This window comes from Anolis carolinensis, chromosome 5, assembly GCF_035594765.1.
Source record: "Anolis carolinensis isolate JA03-04 chromosome 5, rAnoCar3.1.pri, whole genome shotgun sequence".
Classification (NCBI taxonomy): Eukaryota; Metazoa; Chordata; class Lepidosauria; order Squamata; family Dactyloidae; genus Anolis; species Anolis carolinensis.
The window spans coordinates 205983780-206008051 of NC_085845.1; the positions used below are offsets into that span (position 1 = coordinate 205983780).

At 40.9% G+C, this 24272-nt stretch overlaps 2 protein-coding genes across 3 annotated transcripts in view; one reads left to right on the plus strand and one right to left on the minus strand.

Moving 5' to 3' along the window:
• LOC100551841 (C-type lectin BpLec) overlaps window positions 1–24272 on the plus strand; it is a 520120-nt gene that overhangs the window by 256971 nt on the left and 238877 nt on the right. The window lies entirely within an intron of this gene.
• LOC103281447 (struthiocalcin-1) lies at window positions 602–19044 on the minus strand. Of its 2 annotated transcripts, XM_062983457.1 has the most exons (6): window positions 18802–19044; window positions 15107–15182; window positions 10947–11041; window positions 7655–7792; window positions 5453–5567; window positions 602–813 (listed from the first exon to the last, which is right to left on the minus strand). In XM_062983457.1, the coding sequence occupies exons 1-6, from the start codon at window positions 18862–18864 to the stop codon at window positions 752–754; spliced, it is 549 nt and encodes a 182-aa protein (XP_062839527.1). In that variant the 5' UTR covers window positions 18865–19044; the 3' UTR covers window positions 602–751. The 2 variants fall into 2 exon arrangements, with proteins under 2 accessions (XP_062839527.1, XP_062839528.1); XM_062983458.1 differs by lacking the exons at window positions 15107–15182; window positions 18802–19044 and adding an exon at window positions 12095–12255.

Below are 24272 nucleotides of genomic sequence, written 5' to 3' on the forward strand. Positions count from 1 at the left end.
TATGTTTTATTTTTGTACTGTATACCGGCATTCAATTTGCCAGATTGTGAGCCGCCCTGAGTTCCTTCGGGTGAGAAGGGCGGCATAGAAATGATGGAAATAAATACATAAATAATAGTAAAATAATAAATGTAATAATAATAATAAGATTGGAGTGAAATAATAAATGTATTATTAATAATAAAAATAGAATAAAATTAATGTAATAGTAGCAACAATAATAGAGAAAAATAATAATACAGTAATACCAATAATAATAGAGAAAAATAACAAATGTACCATATATTCTCGAGTATAAGCTTGACCCAAATATAAGCCAACCAGGACCCTCACCCAAGTATAAGCCGAGGGGGCTTTTTTAGTCCTAAAAAAAGGGATTATACTTGAGTATATACAGTACATGTTTGCACTTAAGTGCCGCCACGTTGCAATAACTATGGAACGATACATAATCAATGAAGTTTCGGTGTGGACTCCCACCAGTGGAAAGGATGGGAAAGGATCCATTTATTGGGGGGGCTTTTGCCCAAGAAGACCCCCAAATCCCCAAGTGCAATGCCCTCTCCCACCCCCCAAATAGGTGAAATGGGACACATGCACGATGTGTTCAGAAGCAACTTTATTTTGGATCCCACAAGACCGGGACAGGTGTGGAAAGGGAGGATAATGTGTTTAATGAAGGGGGGGGGGGGCATGCAAGAGGTTAGGGGTCATGTCAGGTCACCAGGACACGACCTTTGTGGGAACGGCCCTAGACTTTGCAGAGGAAGGGGTTGCGGTCAGAGCACGACTCATTGTCCCACAGCAGGAACCCTGCGGAAAGAAAGAAAGAAAGAAAGAAAGAAAGACACAAATAAGAATCCCTTGTTAAGCAGAGGCTGGGTGGCCATCTGTCAGGGGTGCTTTGATTGTGCCTTCCTGCCAAAACGGACTGGATGGCCTTTGGGGTTCCCTTCCAGTGATTATGATTCTATGTAAGACAGCCAAGGGCCAAAGCTGGCATCCCTCTCGCTCCAAGGAATGTTCTTGTGCTGTATTGTGTGCATGGGATTATAAATAACCAATGTAATAATAACAATACATAGAGTAAAATAATAAATGTAATAATAACAATAACAGAGAAAAATAAGAAATGTAATAATACATACATACAGTAAAATAATAAATGTAGTAATAATACATAGAGTAAAATAATAAATGTAATAATAGTAATACATCGAGTATAATAATAAATGTAATAATAATACATAGAGTAAAATAATAAATGTAATAACAATAATAATAGAGAAAAAATAATAAATGTAATAATACATAGAGTAAAATAATAAATGTAATAATAACAATAATAATAGAGAAAAAAGAATAAATTTAATAATAATACATAGAGTAAAATAATAAATGTAATAACAATAATAATAGAGAAAAATAATAAATGTAATAATACATAGAGTAAAATAATAAATGTAATAATAACAATAATAATAGAGAAAAAATAATAAATGTAATAATACATAGAGTAAAATAATGTAATAATAACAATAATAATAGAGAAAAAATAATAAATTTAATAATAATACATAGAGTAAAATAAAAATGCAATAATAACAATAATAGAGAAAAATAATAAATGTAGTAATAATACATAGAGTAAAATAATAAATGTAATAATAATAATACATCGAGTATAATAATAAATGTAATAATAATACATAGAGTAAAATAATAAATGTAATAATAACAATAATAATAGAGAAAAATAATGTAATAATAATACATAGAGTAAAATAATAAATGTAATAATAATAATAGAGTAAAATAATAAATGTAATAACAACAATACATAGAGTAAAATAATACATGTAACAACAATAATACATAGAGTAAAATAATGAATGTAATAATAACAATAATAATAGAGAAAAAATAATAAATTATGTATATACTCGAGTATAAGCCGATCCGAATATAAGCTGACCAGGACCCTCACTCGAGTATAAGCTGAGGGGGGCTTTTTAAAAATGATTTTTATTAGGTTTTATTAACATCAAAAGTGTGAGAACAATAGATTGTATAGAAAGTAGGAAATTAAAAATGAGAGAGTGAAGAAGAAAGATAAAAAAAGAAAAAAGACTAAATATATATATATACTAGCTGTGCCCGGCCACGTGTTGCTGTGGCAAAGTCTGGTGGTATGGGAAATAAAGTATTGAGGAATTGGTGGTAGTGAAGGTCAAGGGTAAAGGTAGCCTTCTAACTGGCAGCAATAGGATAAAAAAATTATTCCTCTCCCTCTAATTAGGACTTTATTTTTCTTTTCTTTTTGTTGTATCAACCTAGAGGCATGGATGAGGGGTTGTGCTGTCAATTTTTGAGGTTGTGGGGTGTTTAGTTTTGTTGTTTTGTCCACTGCCATGATTCCATCACTCTTTTATATAGATATATATATAATAATATAATAATAATATAATAATATATAATATAATATAGATAGATAGATAGGTAGATAGATATATACATATATAATAAACATAATAAAAAAAGTTTGTTGACTTCCTTCTTTCTTTTGATAGTCTAAGAGTTCAATCTAAGTCTTACTGTTATTGTTTCTAGTCTTCTTCCCCTTCGTCTAAAAAAGGACTGAATAACTTGGCTTATACGTGAGTATATACGGTAGTTTCAAAGTCAGGGCTGCACAATTAAACAGGAAATAACACTTTGAAATTAGGAACAGAAAATAGTTCAAATATTGTTACGTAGTGTTGTTGTTGCTGCTGCTGCTGCTGTTGTTATTGTTAATGTGGGATTTGTGTATTGGTAGTGTTTAAATGAAATTTGTGTCTTTCCTGTATTGCATACTGATTGCATCATCCAGAGTGTTTCATAGTCTGGAAAGATTTAATTACTGAGAAGCTGTGTTGACCTTGATGTGTGGCTGGAACTGGGGAGTGTCCAGACACAAGTGTGTGTGCATTGCTGATTGCATCAGTTCAGTTCTGTTCTGTTCTGAGTTGAGTCGAGTGCTGTCTGCTGAGAGTCAAGTCCTGTGTCTATTGTCTACAACAGGGGTCCCCAAACTAAGGCCTGGGGGCCGGATGCGGCCCTCCGGGGTAATTTACCTGGCCCCCGCCCTCAGTTTTATAATATAACTAGCTGTGCCCGGCCACGCGTTGCTGTGGCGTAGTCCAGTGGTTGGGATCCCTCTGGTTAGGAAGCAGCCTGGCTTTGAAGCTGCAAGGCTGTTCAATGGTATTCAGGTTGTCCAACACTTATCCAACGTTCTGTCAGCCCGTTTATGTTGGATAAGTGAGACTCTACTGTAGTAATATATAATGCTTATGTTGTGCTATGCTAATAATATATTGTATATCCATATAATATCGATAATATTATAATATAATACAATATAATAATACACTATTATAATTGTATATTATATATGACATGTAATATTACTAATAATATTGCAATATAGTGTTACAGTAAAATATAGTAATATATAATGCTTATGTTGTGCTATGCTAATATATTTTATATACATATAATATTGATAATAATATTATAATGTAATACAATATAATATTACAGTATTATAATGGTATATTATATATGACATGTAATATTACCAATAATATTGCAATACAGTGTTATAGTACAATGTGGTAATATATAATGCTTATATTGTGATATAGAAATAATATAATATATTGTATGTACATATAACTTGTAAGCCGCTCTGAGTCCCCTTCAGGGTGAGAAGGGTGGGATATAAATGTCGCTAATAAATAAATAGGAGGTATAATATATATTAAACTAGCTGTGCCCGGCCACGCGTTGCTGTGGCGAAGTATGGTGGTATGGGAAAGTATTGAGGAATTGGTGGTAGTTAAGGTAAAGGGTCCCCTGGGCTGAGTGGGTTGCTAGGAGACCAAGTGAGTAGAGCTTAGCCTTCTAACTGGCAGCAATTGGATAAAAACAATTCTTCCTCTCCCTCTAATTAGGACTTTATTTTTCTTTTCTTTTTGTTGTATCAACCTAGAGGCATGGATGAGGGGTTGTGTTGTCAATTTTCAAGGTTGTGGGGTGTTTACTTTTGTTGTTTTGTCCACTGCTGTGATGCCATCACTCTTTTATATATATAGATATATTGTATATACATATAATATTGATAATAATATTATAATGTAATACAATATAACACTAATAAGAATACCATATAATAATATTAATTATATATTCTATATTACATTCGTATAATATTACTAATAATATTACAGTATAGTGGTATAGTTCAATATAGTAATATATAATATTAATATTGTGCTATGCTAATAATATAATATATTGTATGTACATATAATTTGTAAGTCACTCTGAATCCCCTTTGGGGTGAGAAGGGTATGATACAAATGTAGTAAATAAATGCAGTAAATAATAAATAAATAAATAAATTTTAGACTTAGGCTCGCCCAAAGTCTGAAATGACTTGAAGGCACACAACAACAACAACAACAACCCTAATTAACTTGACTATCTCATTGGCCAGAAGCAGGACCATACTTCCCATTGAAATCCTGATAAATGTATGTTGGTTAAAATTGTTTTCGTTTTTAAATATTGTATTGTTCTTTCATTGTTCTTGTTGTTGTTGTTGTTGTTTTTGCACTACAAATAAGACATGTGCAGTGTGCATTGGAATTTGTTTGTATTTTTTTCAAATGATAATCCGGCCCCTCAACAGTCTGAAGGATTGTGGACCGGCCCTCGGCTTAAAAAGTTTGAGGACCCCTTGTCTACAAGTTTGTTTGCCTTGATGATTACTGCTTTCAGTAAAACTTGCAAATAGTTTTACCATTGTTTCTGATGTCTCTTCGTTCAGCGTTCCACTGACTGCTGCTGCGCTGCTTAAATTACTCTGACAGTTATTGTTAATGTGGGATTTGTGTATTGGTAGTGTTAAAATGAAATTTGTGTCTTTCCTGTATTGCATACTGATTGCATCATCCAGAGTGTTTCATAGTCTGGAAAGATTTAATTACTGAGAAGCTGTGATGTCCTTGATGTGCGGCTGGAACTGGGGAGTGTCCAGACACAAGTATGTGTGCATTGCTGATTGCATCAGTTCAGTTCTGTTCTGTTCTGAGTTGAGTCGAGTGCTGTCTGCTGAGAGTCAAGTCCTGTGTCTATTGTCTACAAGTTTGTTTGTCTTGATGATTACTGCTTTCAGTAAAACTTGCAAATAGTTTTACCATTGTTTCTGATGTCTCTTCGTTCAGCGTTCCACTGACTGCTGCTGCGCTGCTTAAATTACTCTGACAGTTACGATGTCCTGCATTTGTCTCTTGACTGACATGCAAGGCCACTCACAACACTGAGAAACGGTGCAATGGAAGGCCTTCAGGGCATAAATATTAAAACAGGATTAAACCTACACATGAGATGCACTCGAACTCACCGGAGGACTCCTCGAGGAGTGCGCAGTGCTCCCCTCTCAGGGCGAAGTAGCTCTTGTTCTTCTCCCAAGCCGTGTAGTCCAGCTGGCTCCCGTCCGCCCAGGTCCAGGCCCGGCTCTGAGGAGAGCAAATGATGCCAGATGCTAAGCAGGGCCTGCCCTGGTTGGTCTTTGGATGGGAGGCCGCCCGGGTCAATGCGGGTCCTGGGCCTCCCCAGGGAGGGAAACAAAGAATCCCAATTGAGCTACATCTGCCAGTCAAAGCTCTTGGCTCTGGGTTCGAATCACAGCCTATTAAGGCTAGCCCTATTATGTCTCCCTCAACCAGTGAGGCTGGATGGCCCTCTGTCGGGAGGGTGCGGATTGTGTCTTCCTGCCTGGCATGAGTAGGGTTGGACTGGGTGGCCTTTGGGGGTCTCTTTCCACTTTGATTCTATAGTGCTATTTCTCCATCAAACAGTGGATATCTGGCCCTCTGTCAGGAGGGATCGGATTGTGCTTTTCCTTCATGGCAGACTGGATGTCCCTTAGGGCTCCCTTTCAACATTAGTCCTATTTCTCAATGAACCTGCAAATGTCTATGAGGCTCGCTGGCTGGCCCTCTGTCAGGAGGGATCGGATTGTGTCTTCCTTCATGGAAGAAGGGGGTTGGTCTGGATTGCCCTTGGGGGTCCCTTCCAACTTGCGGAGTTTTTGATTCTGTAGCCCTATTTCTCCATGAACCAGTGAATGTCTATGAGCCTGGCTGGGCCTCTGTCGGGAGGGATCGGATTGTGTTTTTCCTTCATGGCAGAAGGGGGTTGGAGTGGATGTCCCTTAGGGCTCCCTTTCAACATTGGTCCTATTTCTCAATGAACCTGCAAATGTCTATGAGGCTGGCTGGCTGGCCCTCTGTTGGGAAGGATCGGATTGTGTCTTCCTGCCTGGAATGAATAGGGTTGGACTGGATGGCCTTTGGGGGTCCTTCCAACTGAAGGAATTTTTGCTTCTGTAGCCTTATTTCTCCTTGAACCAGTGAATGTCTATGAGGCTGGGTGGCCTTCTGTCAGGAAGGATCAGATTGTGTCTTCTTCCCTAGAACGAATAGGTTTACGTTGGGTGGTCTATCCAACTCTAGCCTTGTTTCTCCATGAACCTGCAAATGCCTATGAGGCTGGCTGGCCCTCTGTTGGGAAGGATCGGATTGTGCCCTCCTGCCTGGCACGAATAGGATTGGACTGGATGGCCTTTGGGGGTCCCTTCCAACTGGAGGAGTCTTTGATTCTATAGCCCTATTTCTCTATGAACCAGTGAATGTCTATGAGCCTGGCTGGGCCTCTGTCGGGAGGGATTGGATTGTGTTTTTCCTTCATGGCAGAAGGGGGTTGGAGTGGATGTCCCTTAGGGCTCCCTTTCAACATTGGTCCTATTTCTCAATGAACCTGCAAATGTCTATGAGGCTGGCTGGCTGGCCCTCTGTTGGGAAGGATCGGATTGTGCCCTCCTGCCTGGCACGAATAGGATTGGACTGGATGGCCTTTGGGGGTCCCTTCCAACTGAAGGAATTTTTGCTTCTGTAGCCTTATTTCTCCTTGAACCAGTGAATGTCTATGAGGCTGGCTGGCCCTCTGTCAGGAGGGATCGGATTGTGTCTTCTTCCCTAGAACAAATAGGCTTACGTTGGGTGGCTTATCCAACTCTAGCCCTGTTTCTCCATGAACCTGCAAATGCCTACAGGCTGGCTGGCCCTCTGTCAGGAGGGATCGGATTGTGTCTTCTTCCCTAGAACAAATAGGCTTACGTTGGGTGGCTTATCCAACTCTAGCCCTGTTTCTCCATGAACCTGCAAATGCCTACAGGCTGGCTGGCCCTCTGTCAGGAGGGATCAGATTGTGTCTTCTTCCCTAGAACAAATAGGCTTACGTTGGGTGGCTTATCCAACTCTAGCCCTGTTTCTCCATGAACCTGCAAATGCCTACAGGCTGGCTGGCCCTCTGTCAGGAGGGATCGGATTGTGCCCTTCTGCCTGGCATGAATGGGGTTGGAATGGATGGCCTTTGGGGGTCTCTTCCAATTGGTTCTATAGCCCTATTTCTCCATGAACCAGTGAATGTCTATGAGCCTGGCTGGGCCTCTGTCGGGAGGGATCGAGTGGTGCTTTTCCTTTACAGCCGAAGGGGTTGGGCTGGATGACCCTTGGGGACCCCTCGTCCCCCCCGGCCTCACCCTGCTGGGGATGGAGAGCCCGATCCAGACGTCCTCGTCGTCCCACCGCTGGGCCTGCCGCAGGTACGTGGCCACGGCCTCGTGCTCGTCCTCGTCCAGGATGGAGGCCAGGTGTCCCCCGCTGCGCTGGCACTGCGCCTGCATCAATCGGGGAGAGGGAGGTATATATATATCTATCTTCTATATATATAAAAGAGTGATGGCATCACGGCATCGAAATTCGACAACACAACCCATCATCCACGCCTCTAAGTTGATACAACAAAAAGCAAAGAAAAATAAAGTCCTAATTAGAGGGAGAGAAATAATTGTTTTTATCCAATTGCTGCCACTTAGAAGGCTAAGCTCCGCCCACTTGGTCTCCTAGCAACCCACTCAGCCCAGGGTTAATAAAAGAATAAAAAATAAAATAAATAATACAATAAAAATAATTTTAAAAAACACTAAAAAATTAATACAATAAAATACTATAACAAAATAACTAAAAATAATACAACAAAATAATAAAATATAATAAATAAAAAAGATAAGTTACAATAAAATTAATTTAAAAAATACAAATAATGTCAAATAAAAATTCCACAACAACTTTTAACCAATACCACCACCACTTTGCCACAGCAACGCGTGGCTGGGCACAGCTAGTATATATATATAACATATATTAAATACCACCACTTCCTCATTACTTTTTTCAAAATCAGCAGACTACGCCACAGCAACACATGGCCGGGCACAGCTAGTGCATATAGATTTAGATTTAGATATAGAAAGCAAGATGGGGCAGGGGTGCTGTGTGTTTTCCGGGCTGTGCGGCCAATGTGTCCTAGAAGCATTTGCTCCTGACGTTTCGCCTGCACCTGTGGCTGGCATCTTCAGAGGATCTGATGATGGCAAAGCAAGTGGAGTCTATAACACACTTGTGGAATAATGTCCAGGGTGGGAGGAAAGAATGATTGTCCATTAAACAAGTACAGAGGATGCAATGAGCAAGCTAGATGTGCATGTGTTGGGTAGGATCCTGCTGGAGTTTGGTAAAGTATCTGGAAGATTCATGGTTAATTGCAAAGTCAGGAGAGCCTAAGCCACGGGTCCCTAAACTAAGGCCCGTGGACCGGATGTGGCCCTCCAAGGTCATTAACCTGGCCCCTGTCCTAAACTTTAGACTTAAGGTTGACCAAAGTCAACCTGGTCTTTGGAGGTCTCTTTGCTTACCTATGGTCTTATGAGATCGTCTAGAAGATCTTTGAAAGTCTCTTTGCTTAGCTACGGCCTTATGAGACCATCTGGATGGCTTTTGGAGGTCCCTTTCCTTACCTATGGTCTTAGGAAACCATCTAGATGGTCTTTGGAGGTCTCTTTGCTTACCTATGGTCTTATGAGATCGTCTAGATGGTCTTTGGAGGTCTCTTTGCTTACCTATGCTCTTAGGAGGTCATCTACATGGTCTTTGAAGGTCTCTTTGCTTACCTATGCTCTTATGAGGTCATCTAGATAGTCTTTGAAGGTCTCTTTGCTTACCTATGCTCTTATGAGGTCATCTAGATAGTCTTTGAAGGTCTCTTTGCTTACCTATGCTCTTATGAGGTCATCTACATGGTCTTTGAAGGTCTCTTTGCTTACCTATGCTCTTATGAGGTCATCTAGATAGTCTTTGAAGGTCTCTTTGCTTACCTATGCTCTTATGAGGTCATCTAGATAGTCTTTGAAGGTCTCTTTGCTTACCTATGCTCTTATGAGGTCATCTACATGGTCTTTGAAGGTCTCTTTGCTTACCTATGCTCTTATGAGGTCATCTAGATAGTCTTTGAAGGTCTCTTTGCTTACCTATGCTCTTATGAGGTCATCTACATGGTCTTTGAAGGTCTCTTTGCTTACCTATGCTCTTATGAGGTCATCTAGATAGTCTTTGAAGGTCTCTTTGCTTACCTATGCTCTTATGAGATCATCTACATGGTCTTTGAAGGTCTCTTTGCTTACCTATGCTCTTATGAGGTCATCTAGATAGTCTTTGAAGGTCTCTTTGCTTACCTATGCTCTTATGAGATCATCTACATGGTCTTTGAAGGTCTCTTTGCTTACCTATGCTCTTATGAGGTCATCTAGATAGTCTTTGAAGGTCTCTTTGCTTACCTATGCTCTTATGAGATCATCTACATGGTCTTTGAAGGTCTCTTTGCTTACCTATGCTCTTATGAGGTCATCTACATGGTCTTTGAAGGTCTCTTTGCTTACCTATGCTCTTATGAGATCATCTACATGGTCTTTGAAGGTCTCTTTGCTTACCTATGCTCTTATGAGATCATCTACATGGTCTTTGAAGGTCTCTTTGCTTACCTATGCTCTTATGAGGTCATCTACATGGTCTTTGAAGGTCTCTTTGCTTACCTATGCTCTTATGAGGTCATCTACATGGTCTTTGAAGGTCTCTTTGCTTACCTATGCTCTTATGAGATCATCTACATGGTCTTTGAAGGTCTCTTTGCTTACCTATGCTCTTATGAGATCATCTACATGGTCTTTGAAGGTCTCTTTGCTTACCTATGCTCTTATGAGGTCATGTACATGGTCTTTGAAGGTCTCTTTGCTTACCTATGCTCTTATGAGATCATCTACATGGTCTTTGAAGGTCTCTTTGCTTACCTATGCTCTTATGAGATCATCTACATGGTCTTTGAAGGTCTCTTTGCTTACCTATGCTCTTATGAGGTCATCTACATGGTCTTTGAAGGTCTCTTTGCTTACCTATGCTCTTATGAGATCATCTACATGGTCTTTGAAGGTCTCTTTGCTTACCTATGCTCTTATGAGGTCATCTACATGGTCTTTGAAGGTCTCTTTGCTTACCTATGCTCTTATGAGGTCATCTACATGGTCTTTGAAGGTCTCTTTGCTTACCTATGCTCTTATGAGATCATCTACATGGTCTTTGAAGGTCTCTTTGCTTACCTATGCTCTTATGAGATCATCTACATGGTCTTTGAAGGTCTCTTTGCTTACCTATGGTCTTATGAGATCGTCTAGATGGCCTTTGAAGGTCTCTTTGCTTAGCTATGGCTTAGCTATGAAGTAAGACTGCTATTTGATTTGGGAGTTTATCAGAGACTAAGAACTGCATTTGCCCCAAGACTTCCTGGCTTCCTTTTGCATTATTCCACAGAGTGTGCTGTACTTTATGTTTTGCTGAAGTAAAGCAGTTTCAATTTACTTGCCACAGTGTCTTAAGGCTGTTCTTGAAAGACAAAACAGGACCCCAGAGCCCACCCATCCCACCCCCTCCGCTGCCCCTCACCTGGGCCCTGGGCCAGCTCAGCTCCTGGGGGAAGTAGCCGTAGCAGTGGCTGCCGTAGGAGAGCCAGTTCTTGGGACAGTCGTCCGCTTGGGCGCCTATAAGGACAGGGAAAGGGTCAAGGATGCATAAGATGTTTGGTTTGAATGGAATTGCATGAAAGATGTACATATGGGACCTATAGAGGCTAGAGAGGCCATCCTAGAGATGCAAGGTTGGTCCATGTTCTTGTGTGTTGTGTGTGCCTTTGAAGATGGAACTGAAGCTCCGGCTAGTACAACGGGAGGCAGCCAGACTTACAACTGGGAGTATACTACTTAAGGCTCCTTAAGAGTTTGTGAGAGTAGGCTTAAAACACTCGTCAGTTCGAATGCTATGTTGTGTCCAAATTTCATAGCAATCAGTGGAGATAGGGAGGTATATAAATAATATATAATATATTATTATATATTATTTGCTTTTACCTTTCTCAGGTGAGTCAGGTTTGTGAGAGTCGGCGTAAAACACTCGTCAGTTCGAATGCTATGTTGTGTTGTGTCTAGATATGAGGTCCCCATCGGACGGACATTACATTTTTATTTATGGAAATTGTACTATGTATTAGACTTGAGCGATCCACGTAAAAATTGATTCTAAACTCGCTTCAAAAGTAGGGGGCGCTAGCGTTTCGTTTCTGATGTCATTTCCGAATTTTGCCCTCAAAATTTTTCGAAATTTAACGAAAATTCGTTAGTTTCAAAAGTAATTCGTTAATGGCGGACGCGCATGCGCTGTGGCCCAAAACAGCCCGGGGGGGGGGAGTAAGATACCCAGCCAATGTGCACTTACTGCACTAATGTGCAAGAAAATAAAAGGGAAAAATACAGCCTCCCTTTTGCCCAAGTACTATTTGTGTGGATTATGGGAATTGCACCGTTTGCCAGACTTTGCAAGCATTGATAGGAGTAAGATACCCAGCCAATGTGCACTTACTGCACTAATGTGCAAGAGAATAAAAGGGAAAAATACAGCCTCCCTTTTGCCCAAGTTCTATTTGTGTGGATTATGGGAATTGCACCATTTGCCATACTTTGCAAGCGTTGATAAGCTTAAGAGAGCCAGCCATTTGTGCAGTGCAAGAAAATAAAAGGGCTACAGAAGTGATTTTTTACCTGTGGCTCTTGAAATTATCTCCAGTGTTGTATTCATGTTACTTGCTCTGTACTCATTACAAGTAGTTCTGCTGGTACTGAGGGATGAGCTAGTGAGAAAGAAACCCTCTCTCTCCAGATCCCCGGGCCGAATGAGCCACGAGGCTCCCTGCAGTTTTCATTCAGGAAAACTCCCCTGAGTTAAACGTGCTCTCCAATTGGCCACAAGGTGGAAAAGACATGCTAGGTTGCCCCAGTGCACTGAAACAAGTTTGGGTGATTTGCAAATACTTGCTTACCTAACGAAAAAAAACGATGACATCAGAAAAATTGCCTATCGCGGTTCGAAACCGCGGGATCCACACGACAGGATAATGCGATTCGAATATCGCTTCAAAAGCGACAAAACAAACGAATTACTAACGATAAACGGGGAAATCGAATTTTTTGAGCAAGCCTACTATGTATGTATGTGTGCATTTTCCCTACAATATTTTAAGCCCTATATATAGGTAGGCAATAATATATTCATATCTATCCAGACATCTCTCTTTATATAGATATTTGCAGACTTGCAAACATATGAGGAGAAATTCATATATAAAAATAATGTATATGTATGGCTACAGATGCACAGGTACATGGATCTATATGTATAAAAGATTTGCAAAGACCTGCAAACATATGAGGGGGAAATTCATATATAAAATTAATGTATATAGATAGATACACATATAAAGGTACTTAGAGACTGCAAAAGCTTGCAAAGGGTCAATGCCTATATATCTGTAGGAGAGTTTAACAAATATTTCAGGGGAAAATGCTTTCATAAGATTAATGGATATATATTTTTCTTCTTCCTGACTTGCAAGGCCGTTTTTCCCTTTTCAAAATATTCCCTTGATTAAGAGCGAGGGAGGCTTTGCAAAAGAAAACACACTGATAAAGGAGGAGAAAAGAGAAATAGATCACATATTGCAAGCAATAGCCTGTAGACTCCATTGCCAGCCTTGACCTTGATCCGATTATTTATTTATTCATTTACAGTATTTATATCCCGCCCTTCTTTCTCACCCCGAAGGGGACTCAGGGTGGATCACATTACACATATAAGGCAAACATTCAATGCCTTGACATAGAACAAAGACAGAGACAAACACGGGGTTCCGAGCTGGCCTCGAACTCATGACCTCTTGGTCAGAGTGATTTGTTGCAGCTGGCTGCAGCTGGTTGCTCACCAGCCTGCGCCACAGCCTGGGCCCTTATGATTCATAACAGGAGCAAAATGACAATTACGAAGTCTCAACGAAAATAATGTTATGTTTCGGGTGTCACCACAACATGAGGAACTGGATTAAGGGGTTAGAACAATAGGAAGGTTGAGAACCACTGTCCTAGAGTCTCAACGTAGGACCGCACAATTAAACAGGGAATAACACTTTTAAACCAAGAACAGAAAGTTTTTCAAATGACAAAATGACATTACACAGTGATTATATATATATATATATATATATATATATATATATGTAAAGGTTTCCCCTGACGTTAAGTCCAGTCATGTCTGACTCTGGGGGTTAGTGCTCATCTCCATTTCTAAGCCGAAGAACCGGTGTTGTCCATAGACATCTCCAAGGTCATGTGGCTGGCATGACTGCATGGAGTGCTGTTACCTTCCCGCCGGAGCGGTACCTATTGATCTACTCACATTGGCATGTTTTCGAACTGCTAGGTTGGCAGAAGCTGGGGCTAACAGTGGCCGCTCACTCCACTCCACAGGGATTTGAACCTGGGACCTTTTGGTCTGCAAGTTGAGCAGCTCACGCTTTAACACACTTTGCCACTGGGGCCCCATATATATATATACTAGCTGTGCCCGGCCACGCGTTGCTGTGGCGTTGTCTGGTGGTGTTGGTGAGAAATTGTTGAGGTAGTGGTGGTATTGAATGTCTGTTGTATGGTTGTCTTTATGTTGAGTATGCATTTGGTTGTTTGTGTTCTGTGAAAGTGGTGAGGGTAGAGGGGGTCTGTGTCCCTGTGTAGTATTGTATAGTATTTATACGTTAAGTCCATGTGTTGTGAATGCTTGGATTGTGTCCTGCTGCATAGTAGAAAGGGTTGGGCTCGATGGCCCTTAGGGGTCTCTCCAAACTCTTGTGCCTGTCCCCTGGGCTGAGTAGGTTGCTAGGAGACCAAGTGGGCGGAACTTAGCCTTGTAACTGGCAGCAATTGGATAAAAACCATTATTCCTCTCCCTCTAATTGGGACTTTATTTTTCTTTTCTTTTTGTTGTATTAACCTAGAGCCGTGGATGATGGGTTGTGTTGTCAAATTTCGAGGTTGGGGGGCCTGTAGTTTTGTTGTTTTGTCCGCTTCCCTGATGCCATCACTCTTTTATATATATACTAGCTGTGCCCGGCCACGCGTTGCTGTGGCAAAGTGGTGGTGGTATTGGTTAAAAATTGTTGTGTAATTTTTATTTGACGTTATTTGTATTTTTTAATTAATTTTATTGTAAGTTATCTTTTTATTTATTATATTTTATTATTTTCTTGTATAATTTTTAGTTATTTTTTGTTATTATGGTATTTTATTGTATTAATTTTTTAATATTTTTAATTATTTTTTTAGTGTTTTTTATTATTTTTTATTGGGTTGCTAGGAGACCAAGTTGGAGGAGCTTAGCCTTCTAACTGGCAGAAATTGGATAAAAGCAATTATTCCTCTCTCTCTAATTAGGACTTTATTTTTCTTTTCTTTTTGTTGTATCAACCTAGAGCCGTGAATGATGGGTTGTGTTGTCAAATTTCGAGGTTGGGGGGCCTGTAGTTTTGTTGTTTTGTCCGCTGCCCTGATGCCATCACTCTTTTATCTATATAGAAGATATATGACACAGGGAAGTGTTTCCAAGGCAGCGCTCTCACCCTGAGTCTCCTTCCTTCCTTCCCCAAAGAGCTTTAGAGACCGGGAGAGACAGAAAGGGAGAAGAAAGGGTTTCTGTTCTGGGCAGAGTCTTGAAGGAAAGAGACTCACCTCCGCTGAGCAGGCAGCCCACGAGGCCGAGGCTGAAGAAGAAGAAGGCGGTTGGAGACATCCTGGGTCTGCAGATCTGGAGAAAGAGACACAGCCTTCATTTGGGAGATATTGATTGATTGATTGATTGATTGATTGATTTACAGTATTTCTATTCCATCCTTCTTTCTCACCCCGAAGGGGACTCAGGGTGGATCACAATGTACAAATACATGGCAAACATTCAATGCCATATGAACATAGAGACAGAGACTATTTAACATTTTCCAGCCTCTGGCATCACGAGGGTATGCTCGATTCCGGCCACAGGGGGAGCTGCTGCTTCCTCATCCACTGTGACGCCGAGTCCTTGATGGATACTTTCTCATTCCAAACCTGCTGGATGATTTTTATGGTGTTGTAAATTAGTTAAATTAGCCTCCCCGCATAAGCGGTACCTAAATTTCCTACTTATTTATTTTATTTTATTCGATTTCCATCATTTCTATGCCGCCCTTCTCACCCAAAGGGAATCAGGGCGGCTCACAATCTGGCAAAATTCAATGCCGTATATAGTACAAAAGATAAAACGTAGGCAATTAAAACAATCAATTTAGCATAATACAATAAATACATTTAAAACAGTGCAATAAAAATACTTAAACCATTTGTCCACAAAAACCTTGCACGTAAACCTTAATCCGGACCGAGTCAGAGCCAACATAATTCATTCATTAAACGCTTGTTCACAAAGCCAGGTCTTCACCTTTTTCCTTGATAGATGCAACTATCTTTCGGGTTGCTTAGGTCAGCAACGAGCAGGGCTATTTGTTATTTTAATGGCCGGGTGCTCACTCCGCCACAGGCTGGTCTCGAACTCATGACCTCTTGGTCATAGTGATTTATTGCAGCTGGCTACTAACCAGCCTGCGCCACAGCCCGGCCCTTGCATCAGCAGCATCACAGCCCTTCCTGTTCTCAAATAGCCGCGGGCCAGGTAGGCAACCCTGGAATAATAGAATCCTAGAGTTGGGAGAGACCCCCAAAGGGCATCCAATCCATCCTTCTTCCTCCAGGCAGTAAGGCACCACCAAACCCCTCCCGACCAATGACCATCCAGTATTGGGTATCACAATTGGAGAAGTATAGCAGCAGGTTGGTAGCATGATCCAAATGGTCACGCCATGAACCCCTCTGAGGAGTGGAGGTCTTTAAACAGAAGCTGGATGGCCATCTGTTAGGAGTGCTTTGATGATGCCTTTCTGCCTGGCAGAAAGGGATTGGGCTGGATGGCCTTTGGGGGTCCCTTCCAACTCTAGTGAAACATATGCCTAGGATTCCAATGGAGTCTCCTTCTCTGGAGAGTTTTCAGCAGAAGCTGGATGGCCATCTGTTGGGTTGGTTTATCAAGCCACTCAAATCCACAAGCACAAGGACAATCTCAATAGAAAAGAGGAAACAATGAAAACTACCGTATATACTCGAGTATAAGCCGACCCGAATATAAGCCAAGGCACCTAATTTTACCAGAAAAAAACTGGGAAAACATTGACTCAAGTATAAGACAAGGGTGGTAAATTCCAGAAATAAAAATAGAAACCAATAAAATTACATTAATCGAGGCATCAGTAAGTTAAATGTTTTTGAATATTTACATAAAGCTCAAATTTAAGATAAGACTGTCCAACTGATCAAATCATTATTCTCATCTTCTTCAGTGTAAATGCCCTTATGTATCCTTTTAATAATAATCGAGTAAAATAATACATGTAATAATAATAATAATAATAATAATAATAATAATAATAATAAATATAGGCAAATAATACATGTAATAATAAATAGAGTAAAATAATAAATGCAATAATAATAATAAGATCAGAGTGAAATAATGAATTTATTAATAATAATAAAAATAGAGTAAAATAAATGTAACAGTAGGAACAATAATAGAGAAAAATAATAAATGTACCATATATTCTCGAGTATAAGCTGACCAAATATAAGCCAACCAGGACCGTCACCTGAGTATAAGCCAAGCGGGGCTTTTTCAGTCTTAAAAAAGGGCTGAAAAACTAGGCTTATACTCGAGTATATACAGTATATATAAAATCTGGTCACCAGTATTAAAAAAAAAACACCAGAATCAAGACAGCAAATAAAGAACAGCACTCAGAAACTGGAGAACTCCAGACCGCAAACAATCAGGTGCCAATCAACACCTCCTAAACAGAGGGTGCCTCCAGGCAACAACAGCCAGGACTGTACAGCTGCAAGGCTGCTCAATGCTAATAAAGATGGCCAATTGCAACATTCACACTTGCACTAAACAGACAAGAGTTCTTTCTCCCAACCTGGATATTCCTCAAGTATATATATTATATACACTCCTCTTGCCTCGTTTGCAACAGACCTCTGAGAAAATAATAATAATAATAATAATAATAATAATAATAATAATAATAATAATAATAACAACAACAACAATAACTTTATTCTTATATCCCGCCCCATCTCCCTGGAGGGACTCGGGGCAGCTCACATTGGGACCAAGCCCAAAACACAACATAAAATACAACAGCAACATGCATTTAAAACATATAAACATATCAAAACTAGGCATCTTCGGGAAATATTCATAAAATATCTGCAGAAATATTCACAAAAATATCTGTGGAAATATTCATGAAAACACCTGCAAAAATATTCATAAAATATACATTGAAATATTCTTAAAAGTAATCTAAAATACTCATTGAGATATTAATAAAATATCTGCAGAAATAATCAAAACAATAAGAACAGAAATATGGGGCTTCAATAGCTTCTCTGTGTAGCCTGACATGACCAGACAGTGTCATTTTCTGGATGTGTTTTCTCATGTCGTCTCTCATAGTTGAGGTCTACTTTTTATGTATCAATAAAAGCATAAATAAAAATATTAAAAAATAGTTGAGGTCTACCTATGATGTCAATTACAGGCTTCCTTCATCTTTTTATTTATTTATTTATTTATTTATTTATTTATTTATTTACATTGCTTTTACCCCGCCTTTCTCTCTGAGGGGACTCAAAGCGGCTTACAGTAAATAGGCAAAAATTCAGTGCCTAAAAACAATGCAAAAAAAACCACAATTCATATAAAACAATCTACAAAACAACAGTTCATAAAAAACAGATACCATGACGAAATAAAATCACATTATATAAAATTTTAAGCCTGTCCAAGATTAAAATCCATTCATCCAGAATCCTCAATAAGTCTTCGTACAGGTCATGTAAAGTCCATGTTTTTAAGTGGGAGAACTTGTACCATTGGTATCTGACTAAATACTTTCCCCCCACTGTATACATACATACACACACACTCCACTGGTTTCACTTCTCACTGAACCTGAAAAAATGTTAAATGCCTCTATGTCTGTCTGTCTCTATATGTTGTTTGTCTGTTGGCATTGAATGTTTGCCATATGTGTGTTCATTGTAATCCGCCCTGAATCCCCTTCAGGGTGAGAAAGAAGGGCGGGATATAAATACTGCAAATAAATAAATAAATAAATAAATAAACCTCTGCAGATAACATAAGCCGCAGATGCAGGTGAAACATCAGGAGAGAATGCTGCTGGGACATGACCTGGAAAACTCACAGCAACCCAGTGATTCCCACAGTAGGTGAGCCCACCTATCCAAGGATGCAATGCAGGTGAGAGGCTTACCTGTCTGTGTCTCTCAGGGATGCGGCTGTAGGTGTTCTGGTTACTATTTGCCTTGCGCTGCATTTATAGGCAGGTTCTGGGCCTGGAGGAGGAGGAGGAGGAGGAGCCTTTGCAGAAAACCAGGTGGCAAGTGGGGCACGCAAACGGGGATCAAGGGGGCTTTGGGTCAGATCAAAAGAAAGGCTTTGGGATCAAAGGAGAGGCAAGGGTCGGCACCTGGGACATGGGCTGCCGTCTTGCAAAGTCTGGTCCCCCCTCCAAGGAAAAAGGGTGTTCCTGTTCTTCCTAAGACAACAATCCCGCTCCCGTTAAGGCAACACACAGTTTGCATCCCTTATACCAGGGGTCCCCAAACTTTTGAAGCCGAGGGCCGGTCCACAATCCTTCAGACTGTTGAGGGGCCGAATTATCATTTGAAAAAAAAATACAAACAAATTCTTATGCATACTGCACATGTCTTATTTGTAGTGCAACAACAACAACAATGAAAAAACAATACAATATTTAAAAATGAAAACAATTTTGTTTTGTCGAAGGCTTTCATGGCCAGAATCACAGGGTTGTTGTATGTCTTTCGGGCTGTGTGGCCATGTTCCAGAAGCATTCTCTCCTGACGTTTCGCCCACATCTATGGCAGGCATCCTCAGAGGTTGTGAGGTATGGATAAACTAAGTCAGGAAAGGAAAGAATATATATCTGTGTAGAGTCCAAGGTGTGGCAAGAGTCCTTTGTCACTGGGAGCCAGCATTAATGTTTCTGTTAATCACCCTAATTGGCACTGGAAATGTTTTGTCCCTTGCCTGGGGGCATCCTTTGTTCAGTCAAGTCCTCATTGTGTTGGTTCCCATCTACTGTTTTGATTTTGGAGTTTTGTAATACTGGTAGCCAGATTTTGTTCATTTTCATGGTTTCTTCCATCCATTTCAAACATCCAATTCACCATGGAAAAAGAAAAGGAAGGAAAACTGCCATTTCTAGATGTTCTGGTCATCCGCAAACCCAATCAACAATTGGGCCACACAGTTTACAGAAAACCTACACACACAGATAGATACCTTCATAAAAACTCCAACCATCACCCAAGTCAAAAAAGGAGCACAATCAAAGCCCTGACAGACCGGGCACAAAGAATCTGCGAACCTCACCTCCTCCAAGGTGAACTAAACCACCTAAACTGGGCTCTACAGGCCAATGGAGACTCCACCACAGACATCAGAAGAGCTGCAAGGCCAAGAACAAGCCAGGAGAGTCAAGACAAAGATCCACCCAGAGGAAACGTGTTCTTACCAGACATCAAGGGAACCACTGACCGCATAGGGAAGCTGATGAAGAAGCACAACCTACAAACTACCTACAGACCCAACAAGAAAATCCAACCAATGCTACGGTCAGCGAAGGACAAGAGGGATCCTCTCTCCTCTGCAGGAGTCTACCGGATACCATGCAGCTGTGGATGAGAAGTCTACAGAGGGACCACCAAACGCAGCAGCATTGCCCAAACAAGAGTCAAAGAACATGAAAGGCACTGCAGACTAATTCAACCAGAGAAATCAGCCAGAGCAGAGCATTTGATGAACCAGCCTGGACACAGAATACTATTTGAGAACACAAAAATGCTGGACCATTCTAACAACTATCATGTCAGACGACACAGAGAAGCCATTGAAATCCACAAGCATGTGGACAACTTCAATAGAAAGGAAGAAACCATGAAAATGAACAAAATCTGGCTACCAGTATTACAAAACTCCAAAATCAAAACAGTAGATGGGAACCAACACAATGAGGACTTGACTGAACAAAGGATGCCCCCAGGCAAGGGACAAAACATCTCCAGTGCCAATTAGGGTGATTAACTGAAACATTAATGCTGGCTCCCAGTGACAAAGAACTCTTGCCACACCTTGGACTCTACACGGATATATATTCTTTCCTTTCCTGACTTAGTTTATCCATACCTCACAACCTCTGAGGATGCCTGCCATAGATGTGGGCGAAACGTCAGGAGAGAATGCTTCTGGAACATGGCCACACAGCCCGAAAGACATACAACAACCCTGAAAACAATTTTAACCAACATAAACCTATCAGGATTTCAATGGAAAGTGTGGGCTTGCTACTGGCCAATGAGATAGTCAAGTGAATTAGGATTGTTGTTGTTGTGTGCCTTCAAGTCATTTCAGACTTTGGCCGAGCCTAAGTCTAAAATTAATTATTTATTGACTGCATTTATTTCCTACATTTATATCCCACCCTTCTCATCCCGAAGGGGACTCAGAGCAGCTGTATGTACATACAATATATTATATTATTAGCATAACACAATAGTAGCATTATATATTACTATATTGAACTATACCACTATACTATTATATAATATGTAATATATAACATATAATTAATATTATTATATGGTATTACTATTAGTATTATATTGTATAACATAATATTATTATCAATATTATATGTATATACAATATATTATATTATTAAAACTGATATAAAAATATTATATTATAAAACTGAGGGCGGGGGCCAGGTCAATGACCTTGGAGGGCCGGATCCGGCCCCCGGGCCTTAGTTTGAGGACCCCTGCCTTATACAAACCCTTACGCATGGATTGCTGCCTTGAAAGCACAAAGAAAGCCATGGATACACAAGTCATGATGGGGACAAAGGGGTGTGGGGCATCGCAACAAACAATAAACTGTACTGTGAAATGAAATGCAAAAAGGGATTAACGAAAATAAATGATTTATGGCGATATTATGGGGTGCATTCTTAGAATAGATGCGTCTTTGCCAAAGGAAAAGGAATAAAACCAAATCAATATGTACAGTAGAGTCTCACTTATCCAACATACACGGGCTGGCAGAAGGTTGGATAAGCGAAAATGTTGGATAATAAGGAGGGATTAAGAAAAAGCCTATTAAACATCAAATTACGTTATGATTTTACAAATTAGAGCCGCGGTGGCGAAGTGTGTTAAAGGGCTGAGCTGCTGAACTTGCAGACCGAAAGGTCCCAGGTTCAAATCCCGGGAGCGGAATGAGCACCCACTGTTAGCCTCAGCTCCTGCCAACCTAGCAGTTCGAAAACATGCCAATGTGAGTAGATCAATAGGTACTGCTCCAGCGGGAAGGTAACGGCGCTCCATGCAGTCATGCCAGTGGCCACATGACCTTGGAGGTGTCTACGGACAATGCCGGCTCTTCGGCTTAGAAATGGAAATGAGCACCAACCCCCAGAGTCAGACATGACTGGACTTAAAGTCAGGGGAAACCTTTACCTTTACAAATTAAGCACCAAAACACCATGTTTTACAACAACTCGACAGAAAGAGCAGTTCAATACACAGTAACGTTATGCAGTAATTACTTATTTACAAATTTAGCACCAAAACATCACAATGTATTGAAACCATTGACTACAAAACCACTGACTACTAAAAGGCAGACTGCATTGGATAATACAGAACGTTGGATAAGTGAAGGTTGGATAAGCGAGACTGTACTGTATTAACATTTTGGAGAAGAGGTTAGGCTTGTGCATGGATTCGATGTCACCGTTTTCCTTTGGCCAAGTTGGCTTCTTTGGCTTGGCCACGTGGCCATAATGGCAAGGGTCTAGCCGGCATGGTTTTCCATCCGTGGCAAGACCACGTGGCAGCCAATCACGGCTCCGCCTTCCCTTTTCGGGAGCACTCGGCACGCAAAGAGACTGTCACCGTGTGCTCGTCCTCGCACAGGGTTTCCCTGTGAGCTCTGCCTGTTGCCGTGACGTGTCTTATGCAGTGATTCCATTGCTCTCCGTTGTGTCCTGGCTCTAGAGCGACGCTTCAGTCCAGTTGCCTTGATGCTTACTTTCAGCTATATTTTTTGGCTTGGTTTGACCTCTCTCTGGAATCTTTTTGATTTTCCTTTCTTTTATTTCTTTTATTTTATTTTAATAATTATTTTATTAATTATTTGCCCCGGACTGTGGTGGAGGCTCCTTCTTTGGAGGCTTTTAAGCAGAGGCTGGATGGCCATCTGTCGGGGGTGCTTTGAATGCGATTTCCTGCTTCTTGGCAGAATGGGGTTGGACTGGATGGCCCATGAGGTCTCTTCCAACTCTACTGTTCTATGATTCTATGACACAAACAAACAAACAAATATACAATCAGTAATTGTTGTTTATTCCTTCAGTCGCTTCCGACTCTTCGTGACCTCATGGACCAGTCCAGGCCAGAGTTTCCTGTCGGCTGTCGCCACCCCCAGTTCCTTCAAGGTCAAGCCAGTCACTTCAAGAATACCGTCCATCCATCTTGCCCTTGGTCGGCCCCTCTTCCTTTTTCCTTCTTTCTCACCCCGAAGGGGACTCAGGGCGGATTACAATGAACACATATATGGCAAACATTCAATGCCAACAGACAAACAACATATATAGACAGACACACAGGCATTTAACATTTTTCCAGCTTCACGATTCCGGCCACAGGGGGAGCTGTTGCTTCACTATCCACTGGTGGCTGTACTTCCTCATTCCTTTTCTCGTGTTTTGCTGGCAGTTTTATGGTGTTGTAAATTAGTTAAATTAGCCTCCCATAAAGCATACCTAAATTTCCTACTTGACAGATGCAACTGTCTTTCAGGGCTGCATAGGTCAACAGCAAGCCGGGCTATTTAATGGTTGGGGGCTTAACCCGACCTGGGCTTCAAACTCATGACCTCTTGGTCAGTAGTGATTTATTACAGCTGGTTACTAGCCAGCTGCGCCACAGCCCGGCCCCTGCATCACTCTGTTCTCCAAGGTCTCCTGTCTCCTCATGATGTGGCCAAAATACTTCATCTTTGCCTCTAATCTCCTTCCCTCCAGTGAGCAGCCACTGGGCATCATTTCCTGGAGGATGGACGGGTTGGGTCTTCTTGCCAAGGTCCAAGGCACGCTCAGGATTTTCCTCCAGCACCAAAGTTCAAAAGCGTCTCTCTTCCTTCGCTCAGCCTTCCCTATGGTCCAGCTCTCACATCCATAGGTTACTATGGGGAAGACCATGGCTTTCACTATGTGGACCTTTATTGCCTTCGACTTCATACAATCATAGGTTCATAGCGTTGGAAGAGACCTGGTGGACCATCCAGTCCAACCCCATTCTGCCAAGAAGCAGGAAAAGCCCACCCCCCTCCCCGGACACGTGGTCATCCAGCCTCTGTTTCAAAGCCTCCAAAGAAGGAGCCTCCACAGTAAAATTCCATTACTGAACAGCTCTCTCTCACACAGAGTCAGGAAGTTCTTCCTGATGTTCAGACGGAATCTCCTTTCTTGTTGTTTGAAGCTGTTGTTCCATTGTGTCCTAGTCTCCAGGGCAGCAGAAAACAAGCTCCCTCCCTCCTCCCTAGGACTTCCTTCCCCTCCATCTTGATCCATGGTACTCATCATGCCTCCTCTCTCTCAGCCTTCTCTTCTTGTAGGATAAACATGCCCAGCTCTTT